This window comes from Colletotrichum siamense (assembly GCF_013390195.1).
Source record: "Colletotrichum siamense strain Cg363 chromosome Unknown KSG_Cg363_contig02, whole genome shotgun sequence".
In the NCBI taxonomy this organism is placed as follows: Eukaryota; Fungi; Ascomycota; class Sordariomycetes; order Glomerellales; family Glomerellaceae; genus Colletotrichum; species Colletotrichum siamense.
The window spans coordinates 1,375,765-1,398,388 of NW_023501015.1; the positions used below are offsets into that span (position 1 = coordinate 1,375,765).

General features: G+C 55.7%; 8 protein-coding genes across 8 annotated transcripts; 6 read left to right on the forward strand and 2 right to left on the reverse strand.

The window, feature by feature from the left end:
• Window positions 1-60: 60 nt before the first annotated feature.
• On the reverse strand, window positions 61-5,638 carry MOT2 (General negative regulator of transcription subunit 4; the record flags this gene model as incomplete). The annotated part of the gene is made up of 5 exons (XM_036634213.1): window positions 61-2,468; window positions 3,110-5,202; window positions 5,257-5,369; window positions 5,443-5,509; window positions 5,595-5,638. The coding sequence occupies 5 exons, from the start codon at window positions 5,636-5,638 to the stop codon at window positions 61-63; spliced, it is 4,725 nt and encodes a 1,574-aa protein (XP_036500734.1).
• Window positions 5,639-6,243: 605 nt separating this feature from the next.
• CGCS363_v002365 (NADH-ubiquinone oxidoreductase 30.4 kDa subunit) lies at window positions 6,244-7,151 on the forward strand (the record flags this gene model as incomplete). Its single annotated transcript, XM_036634214.1, has 2 exons — window positions 6,244-6,592; window positions 6,643-7,151. 2 exons carry the CDS (start codon window positions 6,244-6,246, stop codon window positions 7,149-7,151), a joined length of 858 nt encoding a protein of 285 aa, XP_036500733.1.
• An 806-nt stretch (window positions 7,152-7,957) lies between these two features.
• CGCS363_v002366 (uncharacterized protein) lies at window positions 7,958-8,302 on the forward strand (the record flags this gene model as incomplete). The annotated part of the gene is made up of 2 exons (XM_036634215.1): window positions 7,958-8,216; window positions 8,271-8,302. The coding sequence occupies 2 exons, from the start codon at window positions 7,958-7,960 to the stop codon at window positions 8,300-8,302; spliced, it is 291 nt and encodes a 96-aa protein (XP_036500736.1).
• A 1,027-nt stretch (window positions 8,303-9,329) lies between these two features.
• On the forward strand, window positions 9,330-11,714 carry CGCS363_v002367 (uncharacterized protein; the record flags this gene model as incomplete). The annotated part of the gene is made up of 1 exon (XM_036634216.1): window positions 9,330-11,714. One exon carries the CDS (start codon window positions 9,330-9,332, stop codon window positions 11,712-11,714), a length of 2,385 nt encoding a protein of 794 aa, XP_036500735.1.
• A 143-nt stretch (window positions 11,715-11,857) lies between these two features.
• On the reverse strand, window positions 11,858-13,633 carry CGCS363_v002368 (uncharacterized protein; the record flags this gene model as incomplete). The annotated part of the gene is made up of 3 exons (XM_036634217.1): window positions 11,858-11,860; window positions 11,918-12,333; window positions 12,382-13,633. 3 exons carry the CDS (start codon window positions 13,631-13,633, stop codon window positions 11,858-11,860), a joined length of 1,671 nt encoding a protein of 556 aa, XP_036500742.1.
• A 1,279-nt stretch (window positions 13,634-14,912) lies between these two features.
• Window positions 14,913-15,908, forward strand: CGCS363_v002369 (uncharacterized protein; the record flags this gene model as incomplete). The annotated part of the gene is made up of 1 exon (XM_036634218.1): window positions 14,913-15,908. One exon carries the CDS (start codon window positions 14,913-14,915, stop codon window positions 15,906-15,908), a length of 996 nt encoding a protein of 331 aa, XP_036500741.1.
• Window positions 15,909-18,453: 2,545 nt separating this feature from the next.
• On the forward strand, window positions 18,454-18,909 carry CGCS363_v002370 (uncharacterized protein; the record flags this gene model as incomplete). The annotated part of the gene is made up of 1 exon (XM_036634219.1): window positions 18,454-18,909. One exon carries the CDS (start codon window positions 18,454-18,456, stop codon window positions 18,907-18,909), a length of 456 nt encoding a protein of 151 aa, XP_036499770.1.
• Window positions 18,910-19,982: 1,073 nt separating this feature from the next.
• CGCS363_v002371 (Carboxypeptidase S1-like protein B) lies at window positions 19,983-22,034 on the forward strand (the record flags this gene model as incomplete). The annotated part of the gene is made up of 2 exons (XM_036634220.1): window positions 19,983-20,408; window positions 20,457-22,034. The coding sequence occupies 2 exons, from the start codon at window positions 19,983-19,985 to the stop codon at window positions 22,032-22,034; spliced, it is 2,004 nt and encodes a 667-aa protein (XP_036499894.1).
• Between the last annotated feature and the right edge of the window lie 590 nt (window positions 22,035-22,624).

Genomic DNA, 22,624 nt, shown 5'->3' on the forward strand with positions numbered 1-22,624 from the left:
GGTCTGAATCGTCACGGCCAAAACAATCCTCTCCACGACTCCCATCAGCTCCACGGCTAGTCATCTGCTTCCGAGCAGGATTCTGCGGTTGCGCTTGATGGCCTGGTTGAGGTTCTTTTCCAGCTTCTCGGTCTCCTTGCGCGCCAGGGCGAGGGCGGCCTCGGCATCCTCGACGCTCATGAGAGTCATGCTGTTGAGGGGGGTGCCGGGGAGCTTAGGGTGAGAGCTGTGCTGGGCGTGGGCCTGCGCGGCAGCAGCGGCGGCGGCAGATGCAGAGGCAGCGGACACGGAGATGTTGGGCATGGGGGCGACGGCGTGGTGCGGGGAGTCGAGGCCTCCAAACGGCGTCTCGTCCTCGGGAATGTCCTTGCCGGAGCCGCCACTCTCAGCAGAGTAGATGCCCGCGCCGGCGGCAGCGTCGTGTCCGTAAATGTACGGGGCCAGCGAGTTCAGGCTCTGGGCGGCGGTCTCGCGCGCAGAGAGGGCGTCCTTGGCACCCGGAGCCGACTTCCAGCTGCCGGGGAACAGGTTGGTGTTGCCGAGGTTGAGGCGAGGCAGGACGTACTGGTTGATGTAGCTGATGGCTTCCTCGCGCTGGATCTTGTTCACGGGGTCGTCAGAGAACATCTTGTGGGAGGTGGGAGGAGGCGGGAAGTAAGACGGCGCTCCGTTGGGCACCGCGCGGCCCTTGATGAGGGAGAAGCCGCCAGGACGAGTCTGGTGGCGGGGCGCGACGAAGCTGTCAGGCTGGTCGCTGGTCTCAGCAATGCTCTTCTGGAGCTCGAGGTACTTCTCCTCCTCTTCTTCGGTGAGGTTGCGAACGCAGTCGCCATTGGGAGTGATGAGCACGCGCTGACCCTCAATCACCTTGCGCACCGGCTGCCCAGACAGGAGCACGGCATGGTCTGCGTCGTTCACGATACCCTTTGTTGTTGTGGAAGGAGGCGGGTTGGTTCCCTGGGCTGCGTGCGCACGGTCGAGACGGATATTCTGCTCAACAAAGGGTCTCAGCAGACTGAGAATCTCCTCGGGAGGAGCTTCACCGCTGCTGACGAGGTCGTCATAGACAACCTCGGGGATGGTCTTGGGGTTCTCAGCCATGTCCTGGGACTCCTCAGGCGCGGCAGTTGCAGGGGGTGTGGCTGGCGAAGCGACGGCAACAGCAGCAGCTTCCTTGGCCTTGCCCTTCTCCTCTGCAGCCTTGGCAATCTTGAGGGCGGCTTTGGCGGCCTTGCCCTTGGGGGGAGGCAGGTCGACGACCGTCCGCTCGATGGGAGGCTTGGGGACGGGAGGTTCCTCCTTCTTGGGGGGCGCCGGGGGGTTGGCGGCACGCTCCGCAGCCTTCTTGGCGGCAGCCGTCGTGTTGACCGGCTTCTCCTTCTTCTGCTTCTTCTTGCGGCCGAGAATGGGGGCGATTTCTTCCGGCTCCGCTTGCTTGGCCGCCTCGGCGACGGCCGCGGACTGCTCCTTGTGAGCCTCCTTGCGTTGTTTGCGCTGTTGGCTTTTTGTAGCTGTACGCACAGGAGCAGCACCGACTCTTGACGGAGGGGGCGAGCTGGTTCGAGATACGGAAACGGACGTGGACACGATGGACGCGCTGTCACTGATGGCCTCGCTCGCAGGGGTTCCGGGTCGACCAGAGGCGGTGGAAACGGCTCTGGCGGCGGCGGAGATGGCGCCGGAAACCAGGGGGGGCGGAACTTCGGTCTTGGGTGTAGGAACGACTCGCAACGTCTTGGGTGCGGTTCTCGTGATGGGCGAAGCGACGGCTGTCGTGGGGGTTGGCAGGGCTGGGAATGCAGCCGAGTCTTGCTCCGTCGATGCAGACTTTGCAGACTCTGCGGGCTTGGTCTGGGCAACCTTTGTGGCGGCGGCAATGTTCAAGATGCCCGGCACTGGCTTCTTCTCTGCCGCCTTGGGCGTCGGGGTGGGAGGCTCTGTGACAGGAGCAGGAGGCTCTGCCTGGGGCTTCTTGATGCTCGCTGGGGCGATCTTGGGAGTCGAGACGACAGACTTGGCCGGCGTGCCGGGTCGCTGAGCGTTGGCCTTAGCAGCGCTCGCCTTGATGGCATCCAGAGCGGGAAAGTCCTCCTCCTGGAGAAGAGTCTTGCCCTTAGACGGGGAACCCTGAGAGGCAATGTCCTTTGAAAGCCCACTCTCGACGGCCAGGGCCTTGATGTTCTTCTTGGCCTCTGATCCAGGGGCATTCTTGCGGGGCGTGACGTCGGGTGTGGCTGCCCGAACGACGTTGGCCATCGTGGGCGTGGCCTTGGGAGCGCCTGGCGTAAGAGGAACGGCAGGAATCGGTGCCTGCCGTGGCGCCGGCGACGCCAACCTTGCGGGAGTCCCGAGACCTGGAGGCGTCGGCACCGTGGGCCTTGAAAGCCCTCCATAAGGTGGCATGGGATCATCTGACACCAGCGCGTCGACCGAAAAGGTGGCTTCGTCGAGTGAAAGCAGCTCGTCATCTAGGGAACCAGTTAGCCAAGGTTCCCTAGAGCCATGAAGGTCGCAAAAGCAAAAAAGCCGCCAAAACGGGAAACACATATGTACATGCGGGAGGTCAAGTCACGGCTGCCATCATCGTCTTCTTAGCGATCTGCGGGTGGAGAGCGAAATATGTGCGCAAGATATAGTATTTGTCCTTTAGCCACCTCCCATCCTCGTCGCCGGAGGATGGGCTGCAAGTTAACGTACATTAGGCGATTGGAAGACGATGATGGCTTGCCTGACTGTCGTGACCCCATAAACCATGACATGCGAGTCCAAAAGAAAAGAGGTATAATGTCGGGGCGATTGTAGGTGTCGGTCCAGCCCCTAAACGCGAGACGACGCCAAATGCAACCCTTGCCACTCCCCTGAGCGGCCCTGATGTTTTTTTCCGCAATGCTCGCTGAATCAATGCGTGTAATGTGCGGTTGTTCCCGGTCCCTCGAGGACGGTCGTCCGCTGATGTGCCGCGACGCCCTCCCTCTCATGATACATGAATGTGTAAAACAAAAATCCCTTGAACGACCAACACCGCCCCAGATCTATCGCGCTCCCTCCCGGCTTCACCAGCCGGCGCCAGGGAAGCGCGTATTGTACATCATGTTCGGGTTGTACCCACCTTGGCTCTGACCACCGAACAGTCCCTGTCCGACTCCGGCGTTGCTCTGCGACTGGTGTTGCATTCTCGCTTGCAGGATACTCGGGTCCGCAAGATCAACTAAGCCACCTCCCCCAGAGGAGGAAGTGTTAGCATGTCTGTGCTTCTTCCCCTTCTTCTTCTGCTTGGGACCGAAGTCTTGGAATGCTCCAGGCTGGTTACCGTAGAGCGACGCCAGGAGGCCCGAAGCAGGAGCTGGGGTGGAGGAGGTAGAGGATGGGTACTGATTAGAAAAAGAAGATAACATGTACTCACGCTTACCAGCATCATGGCCCTGACCATTGGCTCCTCGGCCCCGGATCAACGTCTGAAGAAGCTCGGCAGAATCCTTGGACTGATTGAAGCTGCCACCAAACGAGTGGCCCTGTCCAAACATGCTTGGCGGGGTGCCCGTCGACTTGAGGCCCGGAGGAGGGCCGGGCATGGACGACGCATAGTACTGGCTGCCAGGCTGTGTTTGGAATGTCGAAGGCATCATGGCCGTCTGCTGCGCCATGATGCGAGGGTTGGCGGCCACCTTGACCGAGGCGGAGGTGCCCGCGCTGTCGTTAGCAAAGCTGAACCTCGATCCCTGTCTGTTGTGGCCGTTGCCTCCTTGCTGCTGCTGCTGCTGCTGTTGCTGCACCGAAGGCTGGACGGTAGCGATACCAGGCGGCAGATGATCGCCAAAGCCGTTCTGCGAGCGGATGAAGAGCTGCTGCTGGGGGGTCATGGATCGGCTGCCGGCAACAGAACCAGAAGTGACAGAGGCCTGGCCGAAAGCCGAGCCGAGCGCGGGACCAAACAGGCCGTCGGTGTTGGTGCGCTGAATGGGAGGCTGCGTACCGGGCCTGCGCTGCTCAAATGCCGCCTCTCTGCTGACGTCACGGTCTTCAGGCTCGCCGCCGAGGGCGAGGCTACCGCCGGTCTCTGGCTCGCCCTCAGAAGGCTCCTGTGCCTCGCTCTGCTGTTCTTCAACACCGAGGCGCGACTCCTCCTCCTCGCGCATCGCTCGGCGCTTCTCGCCACCACGCAGATCGAACATGGGCGGGTAAATCGTCTCGAGTGAATTCGTGTCGGGGGCATGGTAGGTAAACGGGCATCCTTGCATGGCCATGAGAAGCGTCTTGAGCACCGTCTCGGGAAGGCTGTTAGGCTTCTTAATCTCAGCTCTGGGCGCCACCATTGGTGCCTTGCTCTCAGTCGGGGGTGCGGGAGTCTCCTTTCTTGACGGCGTCTCATCAATGGCCTCGGGTACTGCCTCGGCGGTTACGGGGAGCGATGTCGAGATGGCGGGGCTGGAGGCGGCACCGCTCGTGGCGTGGCTTCCTCTGCGACTGCGCTGAGGATTCCTGGCCCAGTTGGCCGACGAGGGAAGCGCCGAGCCATCACCGCCGTTTTCGGATCCCTCTTTACTCGACGAGCGGGCCATGGGTTGCGACATGGTGGGAGCGGGGGTGTTCTGCTGTCGAGAAGCAGACCGCGAGGGACCGCCACCGCTGTTTCCACCGCTGTTTGATGATCCACTAGCAAGGGGCCGCTGCGTTTGCGAGCTGATGCTGTTCATCGATGACAGGTCCTGTCGAGTGTAGCTGTCCTCCTCGTCGCCGAGCTCGTGCAGGAACATGCATTGTCTGTTTGTGCACTGCTCGTGTCGCAGCCAGGCGGAGCAGTACTTGGTCGTACCGAGCTGAGCTCTAAGCACACGGTCGCCGTTCTGGGATCCGTTGACGGCCTGGATGCACCGTTGTGCGTCCTCCTTCTTCTCGAACGTCACGTAAATGCCGAGTGATTGGTTTTGGCCGTCCTGGCTCTTTCGGTTGCTGATCGAAATCTTCTGAATGTTGCCGTACTGGCCAAAGAATTCGGGCTTGCGCAGCGTCTTGAGCAGCTCGTCCTCTCGCACTGTAGGTGTCAGACCGGTCACGTAAACCAGGTTCTTCTGAACGACCCGCACGCCGACGAGGTTCTTGCGGTTCTCCTTTTCGGCCTCGCGTTTTTGGACCTCCTTCTGTCTTTGTTCTTGAGCTCGCTTCTTCTGATTCTTTTGGATGTTGGCTCTGAACTGGGCGACCCTAAAAAGTAGTTGTCAGCGTGGCGTCGCTAGGCAGGGTGGGGGAGGAACGCACTCTTCTTGGGTGACGACCTTCCACTCTATCGTCTTCTCATCGTAAGGTCTGCGGCAAGCGGGACACAGGCCATTCATGTTGTTCTTGATGTTGTTGAAGCAAAACTGGCACACCTATGAAACTGTCAGAGATCGGCCTTTGACGATGGAAAAAAAAAATATAGCATCGGGGAATCGGACGGCATACCTGGTAACCGCATGGGCATGGTCGGAAGTTCCGATCTGACAGGTCGAACTCCTCGATGCATAGCGGGCTGGGAGGCAAGTTAGTTCGTGGTGCCCAACTGCAGGCGTGCGGCCATCTCGAACGGCGCGCAATGACGGCAGGGGTCGACATACCAGGTATCTTCCTCCTCGTCGAAGAATGTGTCTTGGGGCGCCATGGTGACAGTCTGCGGGGGGTAATGATGTGTTGCGGGAGGGTAGTCGTCGATTTGTGAGTGGAGGTAGTCAGGAGAGGGAAGTTGTTCAATACGGATGAAGCCAAAGCCTTTCTCGGATGGGTCGCCTGCTGCGCTAGCACCTTAGGTAAGCCGGTTGACGTGAGGCAGCCTCACGTGATTCTGAAGGCGCCTGGAGCCAATGACAACACTCTGAATGAGGCGAGTCAGCAGCTGCTAGGCACACCCTGTCCGTGGATAGCGGCAGTAAGTGATGGTAGAATGGAGGATGAAGGTGTGGAAAGGGCAGGATGGTGTTGTGGGAAAATTTGTGAAAGAACAAATCCACAAGGTGGTTGCTGTTTTTTGAATTTGTGAAAAGGTAAAGTCTTTTCGAGGGTCTGCGTTTGTTGTTGTTAAAAGAAAAAAGTCCTTCGAGGCACGTCAGGTACAGTGAGAGTCTGGTGAAGCAAACAGCGGGCTAACCCCACCCCGGGTGTGCCTAATCCGGCTAGCTTCTTTCAATCCCCAAGCATCGCAGAAGCACAGCATCATCAATCAACTCCCACAGAGGCATCGAGCCCCCCAGCATTGCAAGAACCGCGACAATGGCGACGAGGCTATACCGTAGCAGGGCTCTGGCGGGCTTGCGCAACTGCCGCCCTACCAAGATTCGATGCTTCTCGACCTCGATCCCTCAATTGGCCGGCTTCCCGACCGGCCAGCCCGACGTCGCGGACGTCAGGAAGTCTCCTCGCGAGCACATTGGCACCCTCAAGGCCCCCCTCGTCAACCCGGCCGACAAGTACGGCTCCAAGGCTGAGAACATGCACAAGTACGGATCCTGGATCATGGGCTGCCTGCCCAAGTACGTCCAGCAGATCTCCGTCTGGAAGGACGAGCTCACCATCTACGTCTCTCCCTCGGGAATTATCCCCCTCTTCTCGTTCCTGAAGTGTAAGTACCAATTGGAGGTGGCGTTGCGGGTTCCTACTAACACGACACAGACAACACCTCGGCCGAGTTCACCCAGATCAGCGACATCACCGCTGCCGACTACCCGACCCGAGACCAGCGATTCGAGGTCGTCTACAACCTCCTCAGTGTCCGCCACAACGCCCGCATCCGTGTCAAGACCTACGCCGACGAGGCCTCCCCCGTCCCCAGTGTCACGCCTCTCTTCGACGGTGCCAACTGGTATGAGCGTGAGGTTTACGATCTGTTTGGTGTCTACTTCACCGACCACCCCGATCTCCGCAGAATCATGACCGACTACGGTTTCGAGGGCCACCCCCTGCGAAAGGACTTCCCCCTCACCGGTTACACCGAGATCAGATACGACGAGGAGAAGAAGCGCATTGTCACTGAGCCTCTCGAGCTCACTCAGGCGTTCCGCAACTTTGAGGGCGGCACTAGCGCGTGGGAGCAGGTCGGAGCCGGCACGGACAGACGCCCGGATAGCTTCAAGCTGCCCACACCGAAGCCGGAGGAGAAGAAGGAGGAGCCCAAGAAATAAATCAGAAGGTCCTGATGTGTATATAACTAACCGCGCTAGAGTCCTTTTGTACAACCATTTCGCGTTGCACTATTGATGTGTGCGTGTGAAATCTCGTGGCTAACCTTTCATTTTATGACATGCAAAGAGTTTACAAAGTCGTTCGATCAGCCGGTTGGTCGCATACGGGAAAAGGCAATCCTGCTTCTCAAGGTCATCGGTTGAAGCTTCGTCTGGTCAATTGGTCTCGTCACCGTGGTTTCGGAGCGTCAGTGCACTCGGGAATCAGGCCCAGTAAGGTAGAACGCTTAACCTAAGCTGTTGAACTTTTATCTCAATTGTCTTTTGCTACTGGCTAGGCAAGAGAGTAGAGTTGTTTCTGTTTTGTTCGTTATTCTTCTTTTTTTTTTCTTTTTTTTTCTTTTCAATTTTGACCTTGCTGCGCTCAATTCCACCTTTTTGGCTGATGCCTCTCTTGCGGACACTTTGACGGGTTGGATGTTGCTTTGACGCTGAGGAACACCGAGGACTTCCCCATACATACCGTGAGGTCTAACCACACCATCTCGGTCCTCAAGTTGTATCGGGTATGCATACACTTTCAGCAACTGTCAGTGTGCCGCTGTCAGTGAGAAAGTCAATGTAAAGTGAGTCCATGTCCGGCCAGCTTTGGATGGTATATAATACTGCGACTTGTCCCAAATCCTCCGTCCCAGCTCTTCATTCTCTTCATCATCCGTACACGAATTTCTTGATTTCAACATTTTCTGACTTCCGCTTCTTCACTTCACATGACTACCTTGCCAAGCTTCGTTAACATCAACAAGATGTCTGAATTTTCTGTTCCCCGTTCTGAACTCCTCTCTAGCGCCCAGCTCACAGAGCTTAGACGCGAGGCCAAGGATCGCTACTACATACAACACATTTGCGACCTCTCTATCAACGATGTCGACCTCGAAGACTTTGTTAATGACTATGTCGAGGCTCACTACAGAGCGATGGCCAAGGCTGCAGTAGCATCAGTCGCTTCTGACGCCTCAACGAAGACGGAATCCAAGTTTAGACGTCTTCTGCGCCGTATCAGTGGTAAGCAGACATTGGGGAGTTACTGGATGTCTTCCATTCACTAACACTGCGAAGGCGCGCAACTCCGGCCGGCCCCTGCTATTTGACGGGCATCCGAGCCCCAGTTGACCTGAGGATTCTCCATGAATCTCCTTTGACAAGAACGTACGGCGACAAGGGTACCAGACATCCCATGGCCATGAAGCAGGCTCACTTCTTAAAAAAAAAACCCAAAAAAAAAAAGAAAAAACCACACCTTGACGGTACACGACTTGACGACTTACGGCCTGCGTTCTATGATCTACGACTTATGACTTACGATCTCTAATTTACGACTTATGACTTACGACTCACGATTTATGACTTACAACTTACGAATCACGATGCACGAGTCCACGAAAGGTTTCTCAGGACCGGTCTCACGACTCATCAACACAATACAGAGCTCACCACACAACAAAAAAATTCATGACTCTGGTCTAGGAGACACGCTCATTCAATGAAAGGATAAAAGGCTGCCTTCATGTGCCAGTCTGGAGCTGCGCAAACATGAGGGTGGTCTTGAGAAAGGCTCGGCCTAGGAACTAATGGGATTATGAGATAATGATATGATGAAATGATAATCAAGTATCAATCAGACCTAAATGGTCTAACAATCAACACTGTTGGGCATGTCTGATTCAAGTTGTTCTCTCTGGGAGACGCGACTGCTGGCTACAAGATCGACATTGCTGTGGAGGATGCGCCCGTTAGCAGATGCGGCACATAGACTATATTCCAAATAATAACTACTCCTCCAATCAATGAGCCTTAGTCCATCATACCAATGATCGAATGAAATAAAGTCAATTCGTCTCATGATGTATCAAATCAAAAGTGTGATGTCGCCGTCGTGATGCACCTACCGGAGGACCCCGGCTCAGTGCCCCGCTATTTGCATGTGATGTCACTCCCACACGCCACCACGCGTAAAGCGATTCCACCCACACGCGACGCGACCTCAACGCCGCACAGGGACTAGTCGGCATGCACATCGCGGGCGGACATCTCCTGCGCACCCAAGAATTTGTCGAATATACACGAACGATTGACTATCCGGCATAGATTCGCCGTTTCGTGACGATCACGCCCAACATGCCAGCGCAAACTCGCTCCGGCGGCCGGGCCCCTGCTGCCCCTCCCGACCGAATCTACAAGTCCAGCAAACCACTCAAGCAGGCCAAGCTCCCCCATCGAAAGACCGAGGTCCGCACCTACAGCGCCCGCAAGCCGACCGCGCGAGTCACCAGTCACAAGCAAAAGACGTTGACCCAGATGTACGAGTCTACGCGCTCCTCGCCTGTGCATCTCGACCTGTCAGATGACGAGGAAGAGCCCGCGCCCAAGAAGAAGAGGAGAAAGACGATGGGGGATGAGCCGACCCCAAGTTCGTCTTTTCACACGCAGACTTTGACGCAGATGTCGCGGAGGTCGTCGGAGAAATCGCCCGAAGAGGAGGAAGACATTTGGCAGTTCCAGCCGTCCGACGACGAGGTTGACAAGCCGGTCCTCCCTTCAGCAAACGACAAGGAGAACGTTCTCCCTGTAAAGAAACCTACGAGCAGGCAGCCATCCGTCGTTCCGCAGACCCCAACCAACAAGCGGACTGTTCTCGAGATTCCTTCATCGCAAGGCAGCCCGCTTACACCGATGCTGGCTAGGTACAGCCCGGCCCCGAAGAGGTCTCCCTTGAAGGACAAGTCTACAAACACGAATACGCCCATCAAACTCACAGGATCTGTGAAACGCCCGCGGACTCTCGAGATTCAAGACTCATACGCGACAGTAGGCAGCCAGAGCCCAAGTCAGCGGTCGTCTCCCCGTCGGCCACTACAACCTGCCAAGAACGTCCGCTTCATCACGCCACATCCGACGGCTAGTCTGGTGCCGGTGGAAGAAGAAGAGACGGAAGATGAGGAGAATGAAGAAAACGCGCGTGAGGTCAGTCCATCCCCTCGAAGGCCGCCTAGATCACCTCTCCGTGAGATTGCGGATTCCGAGGATGAGTCGGATGCGCTGGACATCTTGGACGAGGAGGCCGAGGGGTACGATGCCGTCGGCGAAGAAACTCAGTTCCAAATGGATGAACTTCTCACCTCATCAGAGAAGGAAGTCACCAGGGAACTCTCCCCTGCAGAGGAAGGTGACTCGGATAAGGAAAACGTCACCCCTGCTGCCAGCGAGGAAGAGGAGGAAGCTACGGTGATCCTATCTAAGCCATTCGTTCTACCAAAGCTGCACCATTCGACATCGGGGGAGTCGGATCGCAGGGATACGGTGGAAGTCATTACTTCTTCGCCAGAGCCGACCCGGAGCAGTGGCTCCAGTATCCCCAAAGCATCTGACGAGACGGTCGAAGAGTCCATCTGTGAGACCCCAACCAGAAGCCAAAAGACGCCCAAGGCCAAGAAGACGGGCAAAGCTCCAGAGGAGACACCAAAGACGCCGCATACACAAGGCCTCGAGAGTCAACGAATCTCTCTGGACACAATCCGCTCCATGGCACCCCAGACGGACAGATCTGACATCTTCATCTCAATACACCCAGAACACATGGACAACATTGTGGCGGGTACCAAAAACCACGAATTCCGTGCCTACAAGATTTCAGGCACCGTCTCGCGCATGTGGCTGTACATCACCAAGCCGGTTGCAGAGTTGAGGTACATGGCTTGCATTGGTGAGGCAAAGGCGCCTGGCGAGACTGACGGCGACGGTATCGGCAACGCAGAGTTCAACCAGCGCAAGTTGCCTGGCGCCAAGTTCGCGTACCAGTTGCATGAAGTGTACGAACTGAACGATCCAGTCTCGCTGCACGAGATGCAAGAGCAGGGGTGGCTCAACGGGCCGCCGCAAAAATACAACTTTGTCCCGCCAGCAGTCGTTGGTCATCTGATGGCCAACCTGCGGTGCTCGCTGTTTGGCGGCGAGGATGAAGAGACGCAGGAAGAGATTGTTTCCCAGCCAGAGATTGGCAGAAGGGAGACACCACGGACGTCAGCCGATCTCACAGTGTCTCAGGAGCTGGCGGAGCAGATCCGAAGCGACATCGAGCACTCGAACGTACATTCATCCGAGGCAGATATCCTGGTACCGGCGAGCCAGACGCCGACCCGTAGCCGGAGGGCGTTTGGCACCGAGCTCTTTCCCAAGCCCGCACTCCCTCCGACGCCCATTAGCCGGCCACCGAATCCCACGCCTCGACGCGCTATTCGGCCCTCCCAAGCAACCACCGTAAGCCAGGCGTCCAGTCCTTCACAGTCACCTCTCAGATCGGTACCGCGCCCGGCTCAAGCGGGTTCCAGCATGCCGATATTCATCGATGACGAGGACGATAGCCCCATCCGTCTGCCGCTGGGGACCATCCAGCTGGACTCGTCTCAGCTTTTGACCAAGAGCCAGATGCTGCCGGACAGCTTGCTGATGGAGGAGGAGAGAGAAGAAATTGTGTACGATTCGGAGCAGGATGACGAACTTTGAGAGATTAATCATTTGTAACTTGCGGTGACGGGATTGCTTCAGCGATGGAGTTGTATTATTGGCTTGTATGGCACTGGAGGGTCGGAAAGGGAATGGACAATACGGCAAAGGTACCTTCGCGGGATAGGATTCATGGACTTGCTTCACTTTTAACTATCTTTCTTTCTGCATATCTTCTCCAAAGTGCATCACCCCAGCCTTACCTGCCGCCACATCCTTAAACACTCCTGTAAGTCCATGCTCAACGACCCCTCCGCGGCGGCCCCGACGTCCTTGATCACCGCAACCAGCAAGCTCGCCAGCGCAAAGCTCTTCAGGCTCTCCCGCAGCGCCTCGAGATCCGACTTGCGCAAGCCGCCGTTCTCGGCCCACGCCTTCCATTGGTCGAGCATCCTGCTCATCTCGCCGGCAAACTCGCCATCCAGGATCATCCGATGCAGGAGCCCTGCGGCAACGGCTCGCAAGGAACCGCTGATCGGGTCCGAGGAGACCAGGCCATGCTGCTGGAGCCAGCGGAGGTTATGCGATGCGACGAGCGCGGCGTCCCATTTCGGGGACTGAATCGCCTCGTGGGCGCGGGTTTCCCGGCGTTGCGTGTCGAGACGCATGCGATCGCGGACTGTGGAGGCTGTTAGCGGTGCTCATAGGGCTGGCAAGGGCAACTTACGATCGTCCAGTCGTTGCTCGTTCTCCATGCGCATGCGGTCCCGCGCGGCGTGCTCTCGGTCAGCCTGGCTCATGCGCGACTCTGCTGCCATGGCGTTGCGCTGCTCGCGCATGCGGCGGCTCATCAGGTCGAGGTGATGCCTCGAGTCGTCATGCTTCGAGGCCCATTCTGGCGTCTGCGAGTCGTCGACGATGCCTAGCAGCTCCAACACGCCGCACGGTACGGAAGAGCCGCGGGCAAATGCGAGAATGTCGTCTGGAATGCGGTAGTTCCACAGGATCGTCGAGCTCGAGGTGCCGTAGGCCGTGGCGGCGCTGGCGAACCAGATGCCCGTGGAGGAACCGGGGCGGACGCGGACGTGCTCGATGTAGAGGCTGGTGGTCGGGTGGTCGTCGTCCTCAGGGATGGCGCTGATGAGGCCGTGGCTGGAAATTTTGCAGGCTATGGGTTTGTGCGCGTTAGTTGCAACGGCGCGGGAGATGGAGTCGAGCGAGGAGGTGTAAGACGGTGCCTTTTTGGCAGCGACGGCATCGTCTTTGGTTTCGGTGTCCCTCTCTTCTGTGATTGTGTCTTCCGAGATCCCGTTTAAGTCGATGACCGGAGCGGGTGGCAGGCGAACCCAGTACGGAGGGAGGGACTCGTAACTCCTAGTCGTCCAGTGGGAAGACCAGCTCAGTGACAGAGACAGATGGCCATCAGAATCGTTCAAGGACGCGATGGCGAGGGCTTTCTCTTGGTCATCGGGACTCTTCATGAGAGTGCAGCCCACCGGAGTCCATAGGCCGGTGCTTCGCAGTAACCTCCAGCCGTGAGGGTCCGGGACGGCGCCGAGATCAAGGAGATAGCATATCAACTCGTCGAAACTTACATCGACCTGCGGCTGGCAGAGCTGGTCTGCGTATTCCACCCGCTGGGTCTTGAGACCGATGGTGTTGGTGCGCCAGTTGAACACCGTCCAGCTACCACCGGGTATGGATGATGGATGCCGCGCGAGAGACCAGTACTCTTCACGGTTGTCGAAGCGGTCCCACGGCGTGACGGCATAACGCGGCAAGTCAACTTCGATTACACGGTTCACGACGTCTGAGCGGGTGAGCGCTGTTAGTCGGGCATGGCGGAGCATGCGCAGGATACGTGAGCGAGCGGCGAGAGTTGCTACGGTATTGTAGAGGATAGGCAGCACGCCAAGCACTGCTAGAGGCACACCGATGTAGGTGATAATGTCCGCGGAGGAGGTGCCGGAGTCGGACATGGTGCCGGGTGGGGCCGTGGTCCGGGAGGTGCACGGAGTCGGATGGAAGAGCGACGACAATGGAGTTCGTGTATTTTCTTGGCGAGACTCACGATTTAAACAAAGTCGTCGAGCGATCGGGATGACACTGAAAACTACCCCTGAACGATCGATTCAGCCGCAGCAGCTTTCGGGAAGCCATTAGCGACGGCTCTGTCCGACCTTGCCTCTTTGGTCTAGGCATTTTGCGCCTGGAGTTTGCACCATTGTCACACAGGCAAATTGTCCTGGCTATGCCCAGATGATTACTACGTCGTTTTGGGTGTCTTGGCAACGTCTGCTAGTCGCCTGAAAATTGAAGGTATACAAACCTGACATGACGATTCCTTGCGTTCACGTCTGCCCCTCAAGAAGTACAGCCGATCTGAGGATGCACTGTCCTTGTTCTGGTTTAGGGTCTGCACGTTGAGGAGAGCAAATGAGAACGCAATCCCACCTTGTAAACTCGCTGTGTGCATGTATGGTGCATACTATCTGCCTCACTTCTCATTGGCTTGCGTTGGTTTTCTTGACTAGGTACAAGTCCGGCACACTCCTCGCGACGATGCCTATTCTCGACAGAACGGCGAGGTGTGTCTGACAACGGCCTTGTACTATCCGAGGCCTGCCTTTGGCATAGAGGTGGAAGTATAACATAGTACTTTTCCACCAGCGAGTACGTTCACTGAATCATATGTTGGCAACCAACAGAGAGCGGGCGCCTCGGCAGACGGTAGACCCCTTGCTTCAACTCTTTATGCAGCACCGCGAGACATCAGCGCGCTCCGCGGATTGCGATACCTCGCTTTGAATTAGCACCAATACCCTGGTCCTGACAACCGTTCCATCTCGAATATAAGAGCAGTTCTTCAATTTGTAGACTCTTCGTTGATGGCTCCATCTCTACCCCTAATTCCTCCGGGCTCGAGCCTTACGACGAAATCTCATATTGATTATCAGGAACTGGCCTTGGTACCTCTTCAGCGATTGTGGTTAGCTCAGGCTTACCAGCGGTCACAAGGAGCAGACCCAACGTGCATACACGCATGACATTGGTCGAATAGACCGCCAGTATTGCCTCCCAAGGTCTGACGACAGCCACAGCCTCACTTTCCCAAGCTTACCGCGTCAGGCTGCTGTCCAAGGCAATTGCAGGTTTCCTATTCTTTTTAAAGTCTCACCATTTCCCCGCTCAAACTCTCACCGCGAATTTTAGGGCTTCTCACCAGTATTCTTGAGAGTATTCCGCTCGTGTCCCAAAATGTCGGACCCGCTGATATACCATGTCGGATGGATCTGCGCCATCCCTACAGAATTCGAAGCAGCTCTTGCCTTCCTTGATGAAACACACGAACTTCCCAGTACGATCTCTCAAAACGACCATGGCTACGCATTGGGCAGAGTGGGCATACATAATGTCGCTATTGCCGTACTGTCCAATGGTAAGTACGGTCTGGCATCAGCTGCGGTCGTCGCGGGGGACATGTTGCATCACTTTCCCAACATCCGGCTCAGCTTGATGGTCGGCATTGCAGGCGGTGCGCCAAGTCTGAAGCATGACATCCGTCTCGGCGACGTTGTCGTCGGTAGTCTGCGCAGTGGAAGAGGAGGGTTCGTTCAGTATGACTTACGCATGGCAACGCTGGCACAGAGCTTTGTTCAGACAGGTTTCATAGATCAGCTGCCAAAAGCACTCGACATGGCGGTCAGTGAACTCGAAGCTACGAACATGATCGAAGGTCATCTGCTTGACGGCAACATCAAAGAGAGTCTGGAGAGGTCCCCGCAGCTCCAGAAAAAGTACTCACGCCCGCCTTCAAGCACCGACAAGCTATACAAATCGCACATCATTCACGCCGAGAAATCAGGCGAGTCCTGCGGCGAAGCGTGTGGAAATGGTCCATCACATCTGGAGCTGCGCCATGGACAAGGGAGATACGGGGACAGTCCAGTGATTCACTACGGGCTAATCGGCTCTTCGAGCCAGCTTATGAGAGATGCACGTACACGGGACCGGCTTGCGGCAGACGAGGACATATTATGTTTTGAGATGGGAGCAGCTGGTCTCATGAATGACTTCCCGTGTTTAGTCATTCGTGGAATATGCGACTACGCCGACTCCCACAAGTCCAAGGAGTGGCAGGGTTACGCTGCCATGGCGGCTGCTGCATATGCGAGCGACCTTCTTCGCCAAATCCCGCTAAGCAACATGGAGGCGGAAAGGATAATCACAGACGTTCTGTATGACAGTAGGTGATCTCTCAAGTCCTGATTTCAAGTCTTGAATATCACCCAACTAAATCACCCAACTAACTGTCTTCAGCGGAAAATGTCCCGAATCACATCAAGCCCGCCCACTTCGAACTAGTAAAAAAGTGGCTTTCACCTACTAACGCATCTTCCAATTCCAACCATGCGAGAACCATCCAACTCAACGGAACTCATGCATGGTTTCAGGACAGCCCTGCTTTCAACAGGTGGAAAAATGAAGATAATCAACTTTTGTGGATTCGAGGGCATCCAGGAGGGGAGAGAACCGCAATTGTCGACACAATTCAAGATTACATATTGCAGATAGATGATCCCAGTTGGATCAGCTTGTCCTTCAAGTTTGACAGCACATGCAAGCAAAGTACTAGCTCTATGTACCGGTCTCTTACGTTTCAGCTCTATATGCAGCAGGAACCAACGAGAAAGGTCCTCGATGAAATCTTCGCATCACACGATAGCGGACGGAAGCAGCCAGCAACAGACACGCTTTCCAGGGGCCTGCAGACGATGTTGCACGGGGAGAAAAATGTATTTCTGATAATCGATGGTCTGGACGAATGCGCCCACCAGGGCGACTTAATCGAAACGATGATGCCTCTTCTTTCCGGATTTCACCTTCATAATGTCAAAATTGTTGCCGTCAGTCAGCCAAAGGGGGAGTTCGAAGTCAACATTCGCAAACGCCTCGACGAATCGAATTTCGTCTCACTTGAACCCGAGAACGCCCAAACGGCTTTCACCGAAAGCTCTTCCAGCAGGGCCAGCCAGACATCTAGCCAGGCATCTGACACATTTTCCGTCTCTACGAAGCCGTCGTCGCTTGAAGAAGACAATAGTGTCATTGTCGAGGCTTACACAACAAGGCAAATTGCAAAATCTTTCTACAGTCACAAACAGATTGAAAGTTGTGGTGATGACATCAAGGACGACATCATATCCCTCGCGTCGGGACCTGAGGATATTCAGTCGCAAGATGGATCACATTCAACTCGCAGGAAAGTCAGAGAAGCTGCAGCGAATTACTTAGCCGAGATGTTGACCAGCGATTCCAAACTCGGCCCCTTGTATGAGAAAGCGTGTAAGTGTTTGGGCGATGCACGCTTCGTTCGGAACCATACACGGTTGCTCAGAAGATACTATCTCTCACTTCTCTCACAAGTCCCAAGCCAAAAACAAGCCGAGGCTGTTGACTTCCTCAGACCAAGGTCTCACAGAATTCTCGTCTCAAGAAAAATCCTCGATAACACGAGGAGGGAGATAGTTCCCATGACCCTCCCTCAAGAAAACGAGCGGGACTTAACCCTGGAACACTTTCTTAACAAAGTAGACGACCGTTCAGATGTTGAGACACCCGCGCTTATCGCAGAAGTGGAACCATCGCTGGATACTGATGAAGGGGGCGAGGATGAGAATTCCGTGGATAGTGTTAACGAGGAAGTTGATCACGAAGGACTCTCTTTCGTTGATCTTGATGATGCTAGAAGCTATTTCGTTTCTGGAAAACCGCTCATACAATTCGAAGCCGAGTTTCGAGAGTTTCTTCATCCTTCTGCCAAGGGTGTTGTAGAGACGCAGGAGGAGACAGGGAGTCAAGGGCAGAAGGAGACAAAGCCAGCGATAAGGACCAATCCGATTGGATGGTTTTGCGACATTGTCTATTGGAAAGACAGACTATGCTCTTGGCTTTGCGACAAATGGTGTCCACCAAAAGAGGGGTATCTGAGAGTTCGGTACACTTGTGTTAGTAGCTCTCGTTGTTATCCTCCTAGCCACATCATCGAAGCGAGACTGACTGACTAGGCATTATAGGAATGTGGCGACCGCATGTTTCTAGACGTCAAAGAGCTCAGCCCGGGTGGGATTCGTCGATTTCGGCAGCACTTTGAAAGAGATGGACTTGCCAGGCTGCTTACCCCCAGCGATTCGATGACATATGACGCGACAGCAGGTGACGCGACAGCAGGTGACAATCCTCGGAGTGGTATTTCCGCCCCTCCTCCAGTGCGTCTCCGATCGGAGAGAGGCCAATCTACTTCATCACCCCAGAGCCCCGGACCGAGCAATTCTCAGCCAGGAAAAGGGCCGTCGACACCAGTAAACGACACGTCTGGATCTGAGGAAGTGGCCTTGTCTCCAGGACCACAAAATATTCCTCAGTACTTGCTGTTGTGCGTCAACCAAAAGAGGCTGCCAGTACTAGATCACATCGACTGTAGTTCTTTCGCCAATGACCAATACCTCTTTCAACAGATATTGGGAAGGTATCGGACAATACGTGAGGGATCAACCTGGAGAATACCCTTGCTTTTCCCAGCGTTCGTATGCGCATTGGTAGGCAGAGTAATTGCCTCTCTCAGACAGAAAACCCCGAGCTGGATGGAATGGATGTTCCAGTTCTTTCGAAAGCTGTCTGGGGCTAGTCTTTTCGAGATGCATACTGGGGAATACGTGAAGGTATATCAACCAATACCACTTCTTGCTCATGGAACATCGTCACTAATGACCTAAACACAAAGTTCCAACTTGTTCCCATGGGAGACGAAACGACCAAACCACATCATTTCAGATGCGGGGAATACCCCCCAGAGCTTGAAGTCCAAGGGAAGAGGTATTTGTACGATCCAGTACCAACTGATGTCGCGATTGATGCGATCCCATTGTGGCATCTGACAAAGCCCGGCGTGCGGCACAGTGACAACTACTGGATCACAACATTTCCGAAGAAGCTTCAAGGTCCGTTACGTCGCGAACGAGGGACCAGTGCGAGAGTTATCGAATGGGGCATCAGGATCAACGAGCGCTTCAATTGGCACTTATTCTTGTCCCTTCTTCTCGTAATGCTTGTGGTAATCTGGGCGATCGTGGCCATTTATCTTGCATGTAAGGCAGATGACTCTTCGGGTTTCGGCTTGGGGGCTTTGCTTGCAGCATTTGCTGCAGTTTACGTGCCTCTCCAGTATCAAGCTTGGAAGGAGAAGCTCGACTGAGACTGTCTTAGATCAGTGTTGAGATGAGAAACCACACGGTCAGTTCTTCTTCATCTGTTGGTAGTATATCATACCTCCTTTTGACGCCCTTCTATCATCTTCATCTTATGGTTGGAGCACGCCTGAGTATCTGGTCCATCTCTTCCATGAGAACCTAAAATAAGTGCAGAAACCGAGACAAGCAGGCTACGTGCTCGATCACCGAGACAGCCAATGCTTCCCGACCGACTGCAGAATTCCAGTCAAATTGCGGGGATGTCGCAAAAGATTATCGTACGCACTATTTGGGGCGGTCGCATGCAAGTCGAATCACCGACATCCAGCGCAGATGCCCTCTGCGCATCGTCCGATGCCGGCAATTGACTTTTGAAGGATTCGATTGACGTCTGCCAAATGCCAAGGTGATCCCATCGTCGAACAAAAGTCTCGTTGGCGGTGTCCAATCCGAATCCTTCCAGCGCTCTCTCAGGCAATCCCGGCGAGAGTTCATCTCCCCCCCTCATATTACTTGAGACGAACGCCCGGCATCGCAGCGGGTAAGGCGGCAGGATACGGGACTTCCAGGATGAGCTGCAGGCTGCAATGCACCTCATTGAGAGGGGATGGTTGCACATACGGTGGTTGGGGCGACGACTCAGGTTCCTGCTCACCTCAGCGACTCCCCCAGAACACATCCAGTCCAAGAACACAGCCCCTGCCAACACTGTCGATCCGTTAAAACTCCCCGCGGGCCGCGTGTCAGCCTGTATCCCCGAAGGTTGAGGTCGGGCGAGGTGGGCTGCTAATTTGGGTGTCCGGGGCTCCGTAGGGCACTGTGGGCGCCCGTTACACCAACAAAGGGCCGCTAAATGCAGGGGCGCACGTCTGCCAAGGCGCTACGGGGGAGGACCTTCAAAACCTCGACATTCCCGTCGTCGCAGCTGTTTCCATTCCGCGCTTCCTGGTTCAGCTAATACAAAAAACATTGTCGGCGCCGATTCAAAACATCTCTACGCCCCTCCTGTGCGCGTGCCGGCCCACGATATCCTGTAGAGACTACTATGCGCCCAGGACACGATGCGGGTCATCTCACAATGCGCTTCTTCCGTTCTCTCGCCGTCGGCAGCCTGCTGCTCTGCGGCTTTGCGACTGCCCAGTTCCCGTCCACGTCGGTGAATCTTACCACCATCACCTCGCCCGTCGACGGCAACATCACCGTCAGCTACAAGATTCCCAAGGGCGCCTGCAAAACGGCCTACGAGAATCAGCAGCAGTACACAGGATGGGTCAGCGTCCCGGGGCCGTTCCCGGCCAACATGTTCTTCTGGTTCGTCGGCGCCCGCGAGCCCACTGACATCATGACGATTTGGCTCAACGGGGGGCCCGGCGTGAGCTCTCTGTTCGGCATGTTTACGGAGGTGGGACCCTGCGAGGTTGTCGAGAAGGGCCTGGACAAGTACGACACGATTGCGCGGGAATGGGGCTGGGACCGCGCCTCCAACATGTTGTTCATCGACCAGGTAAGCTCCCAAAATACTGTCGTCCGCACCCGCATGCTAACCGCCCAGCCCAACCAAGTCGGCTTCTCCTACGACATCGCCACCAATGGCTCGATGGACCTCTTCACTGCCAATCAGTCCACCCCGCCACAGCCTGTGCCGAGCGGACAGAACCCGGCGACATTCCTCAACGGCACATTCAGCTCGCTGAACACGAACAACACGGCAAACACCACCGAGACGGCCGCGATGGCGATATGGCATATGCTGCAGGGCTTCCTCGGCGCTTTCCCTCAGTACAACCCGCCAAACAACAGCGCGCTCGGCATCAACCTCTTCGCGGAAAGCTACGGTGGAAAGTACGGCCCGGTCTTTTCAGACGTCTGGGAGGAACAGAATGACAAGCGCGCGAACGGGACGCTGTCCGCTAACAAGACGCTCGAGATCCACCTGACGTCTCTCGGCATCGTCAACGGCTGCATCGACGACCAGATCCAGCAAGAATACTACCCCCAAATGGCCATCAACAACACGTACGGCTTCAAAGCTATGAACGACGTCCGTGCCAGCCTGGCCAACGGTAGTCTCTATACGAACGGTGGCTGCCTGGATCTCATCCGGCAGTGCCGCACGGCTAACTCTGTCTACGATGCCAACAACACTGGCGCAGTGAGGGAGGTGAACGACCTGTGTTCAAACGCGTATAGTACTTGCTTCACGAACGTCATGCTGCCGTACGCGGAGGCGGGCAGAAGCTGGTATGACATTGCTCGCGAGAACCCAGACTCCTTCCCCCCGAGCACATACCTCGAGTACGTGAACACGGCAGGGTTCCAGCAAGCCATTGGCTCCGTCGTCAACTTCACCATGACTAGCCAGGCGGTCTACAGCAGCTTTAGTGATACTGGCGACTATATGAGAGGTCCCCTGATCCCGAAGCTGGCTGATCTCCTGAAGCGAGGCATCCGCGTTGCGTTAATCTACGGCGACCGAGACTACATTTGCAACTGGCTGGGCGGGCAGGCTGCTTCCCTCAACCTCGCCTGGCAGGCCGGGACCACGTACGGGCAGAAGTTCAGTTCCGCTGGCTACGCCCCCATCATCGTCAACGATTCCTACATTGGCGGTGTTGTTCGGCAGTTTGGCAACCTGTCGTTCAGTCGCATCTACCAGGCTGGCCACTCTGTCCCGGCATACCAGCCGGAAACGGCGTTCCAGGTGTTTGCACGCGTCATCCTCGGCACGTCCGTGTCGACGGGCGACCAGGTCAACCTGACCACCTACAACACCACGGGAGACTCTGAGGCTACGCACACGGACAAGCTGCCCGACTCGCCGAAGCCGACATGCTGGATCCGCTACATGGAGTCCTCCTGCTCCAGCGACCAGAAGAAGATGCTGCGAGAGGGGGAGGGCACCATCATCAACGGCGTGCTCTACAGCGCGGAGAGCGACTGGCCCCTGGCCACGAAGGCGCCCACGTCGACACAGCCTGCCGCTTCGTCTTCCACGACGGTCCTGACGGGCGTGTTCACGGCCACGTCGACGCCCAAGAGCAGCGGTACCATACACGACCCGCGCGACTCGTTTGCTGCCTTGGTGGCATTCTTTGCTGGCGCTGTGTTACTCGGAACGGGAAGCATTTAGAAAACATTGACTCACTCTGTACATGACGGGTCTGGAAGGGATGGGAAGGCATCGGTTCGGCGTTTGGGTTTGGATAAAATAGAAAAAAGGCACGTAGTAGTGCCCGCATAGTGTTGCTGATGGCTTATGATACCCCTAATGATAGCTAATAGTAACTCAAAACAATCTGTCTTTGGCGTCATAATTCATGGGGACAACAGAGAGAGTTCAGGCACGACGAACCATCACACGGCCTCAGTACCGCAGCTCTTCTTCATAGCGCCGCACATGGGCGACGCATACAATGAAAAGACAAGATCCCGTAAGAGAGTCAAGACCTGACCGACTTCAGTTAGCAATTGTTTCCAAACCACGACTTTCAAAAACAAGAAAATGAATCGTCAAATATCAGTATGGGAGCCCTGTCAAAGGCACTATCATCAAAGCATATGGCTATGGAGACCGTCGTGAAAATTTTATGATCATCACATGAGACGCTGGGGAGTGGGTTCTAAGAGAGTATGCTTACCGAGTGGTCATACCCATGAATGTGAACATGCAAGAGATCACTGCACTGGTGATCGGTTAGCCACCTGCATTCTCCAGACTTC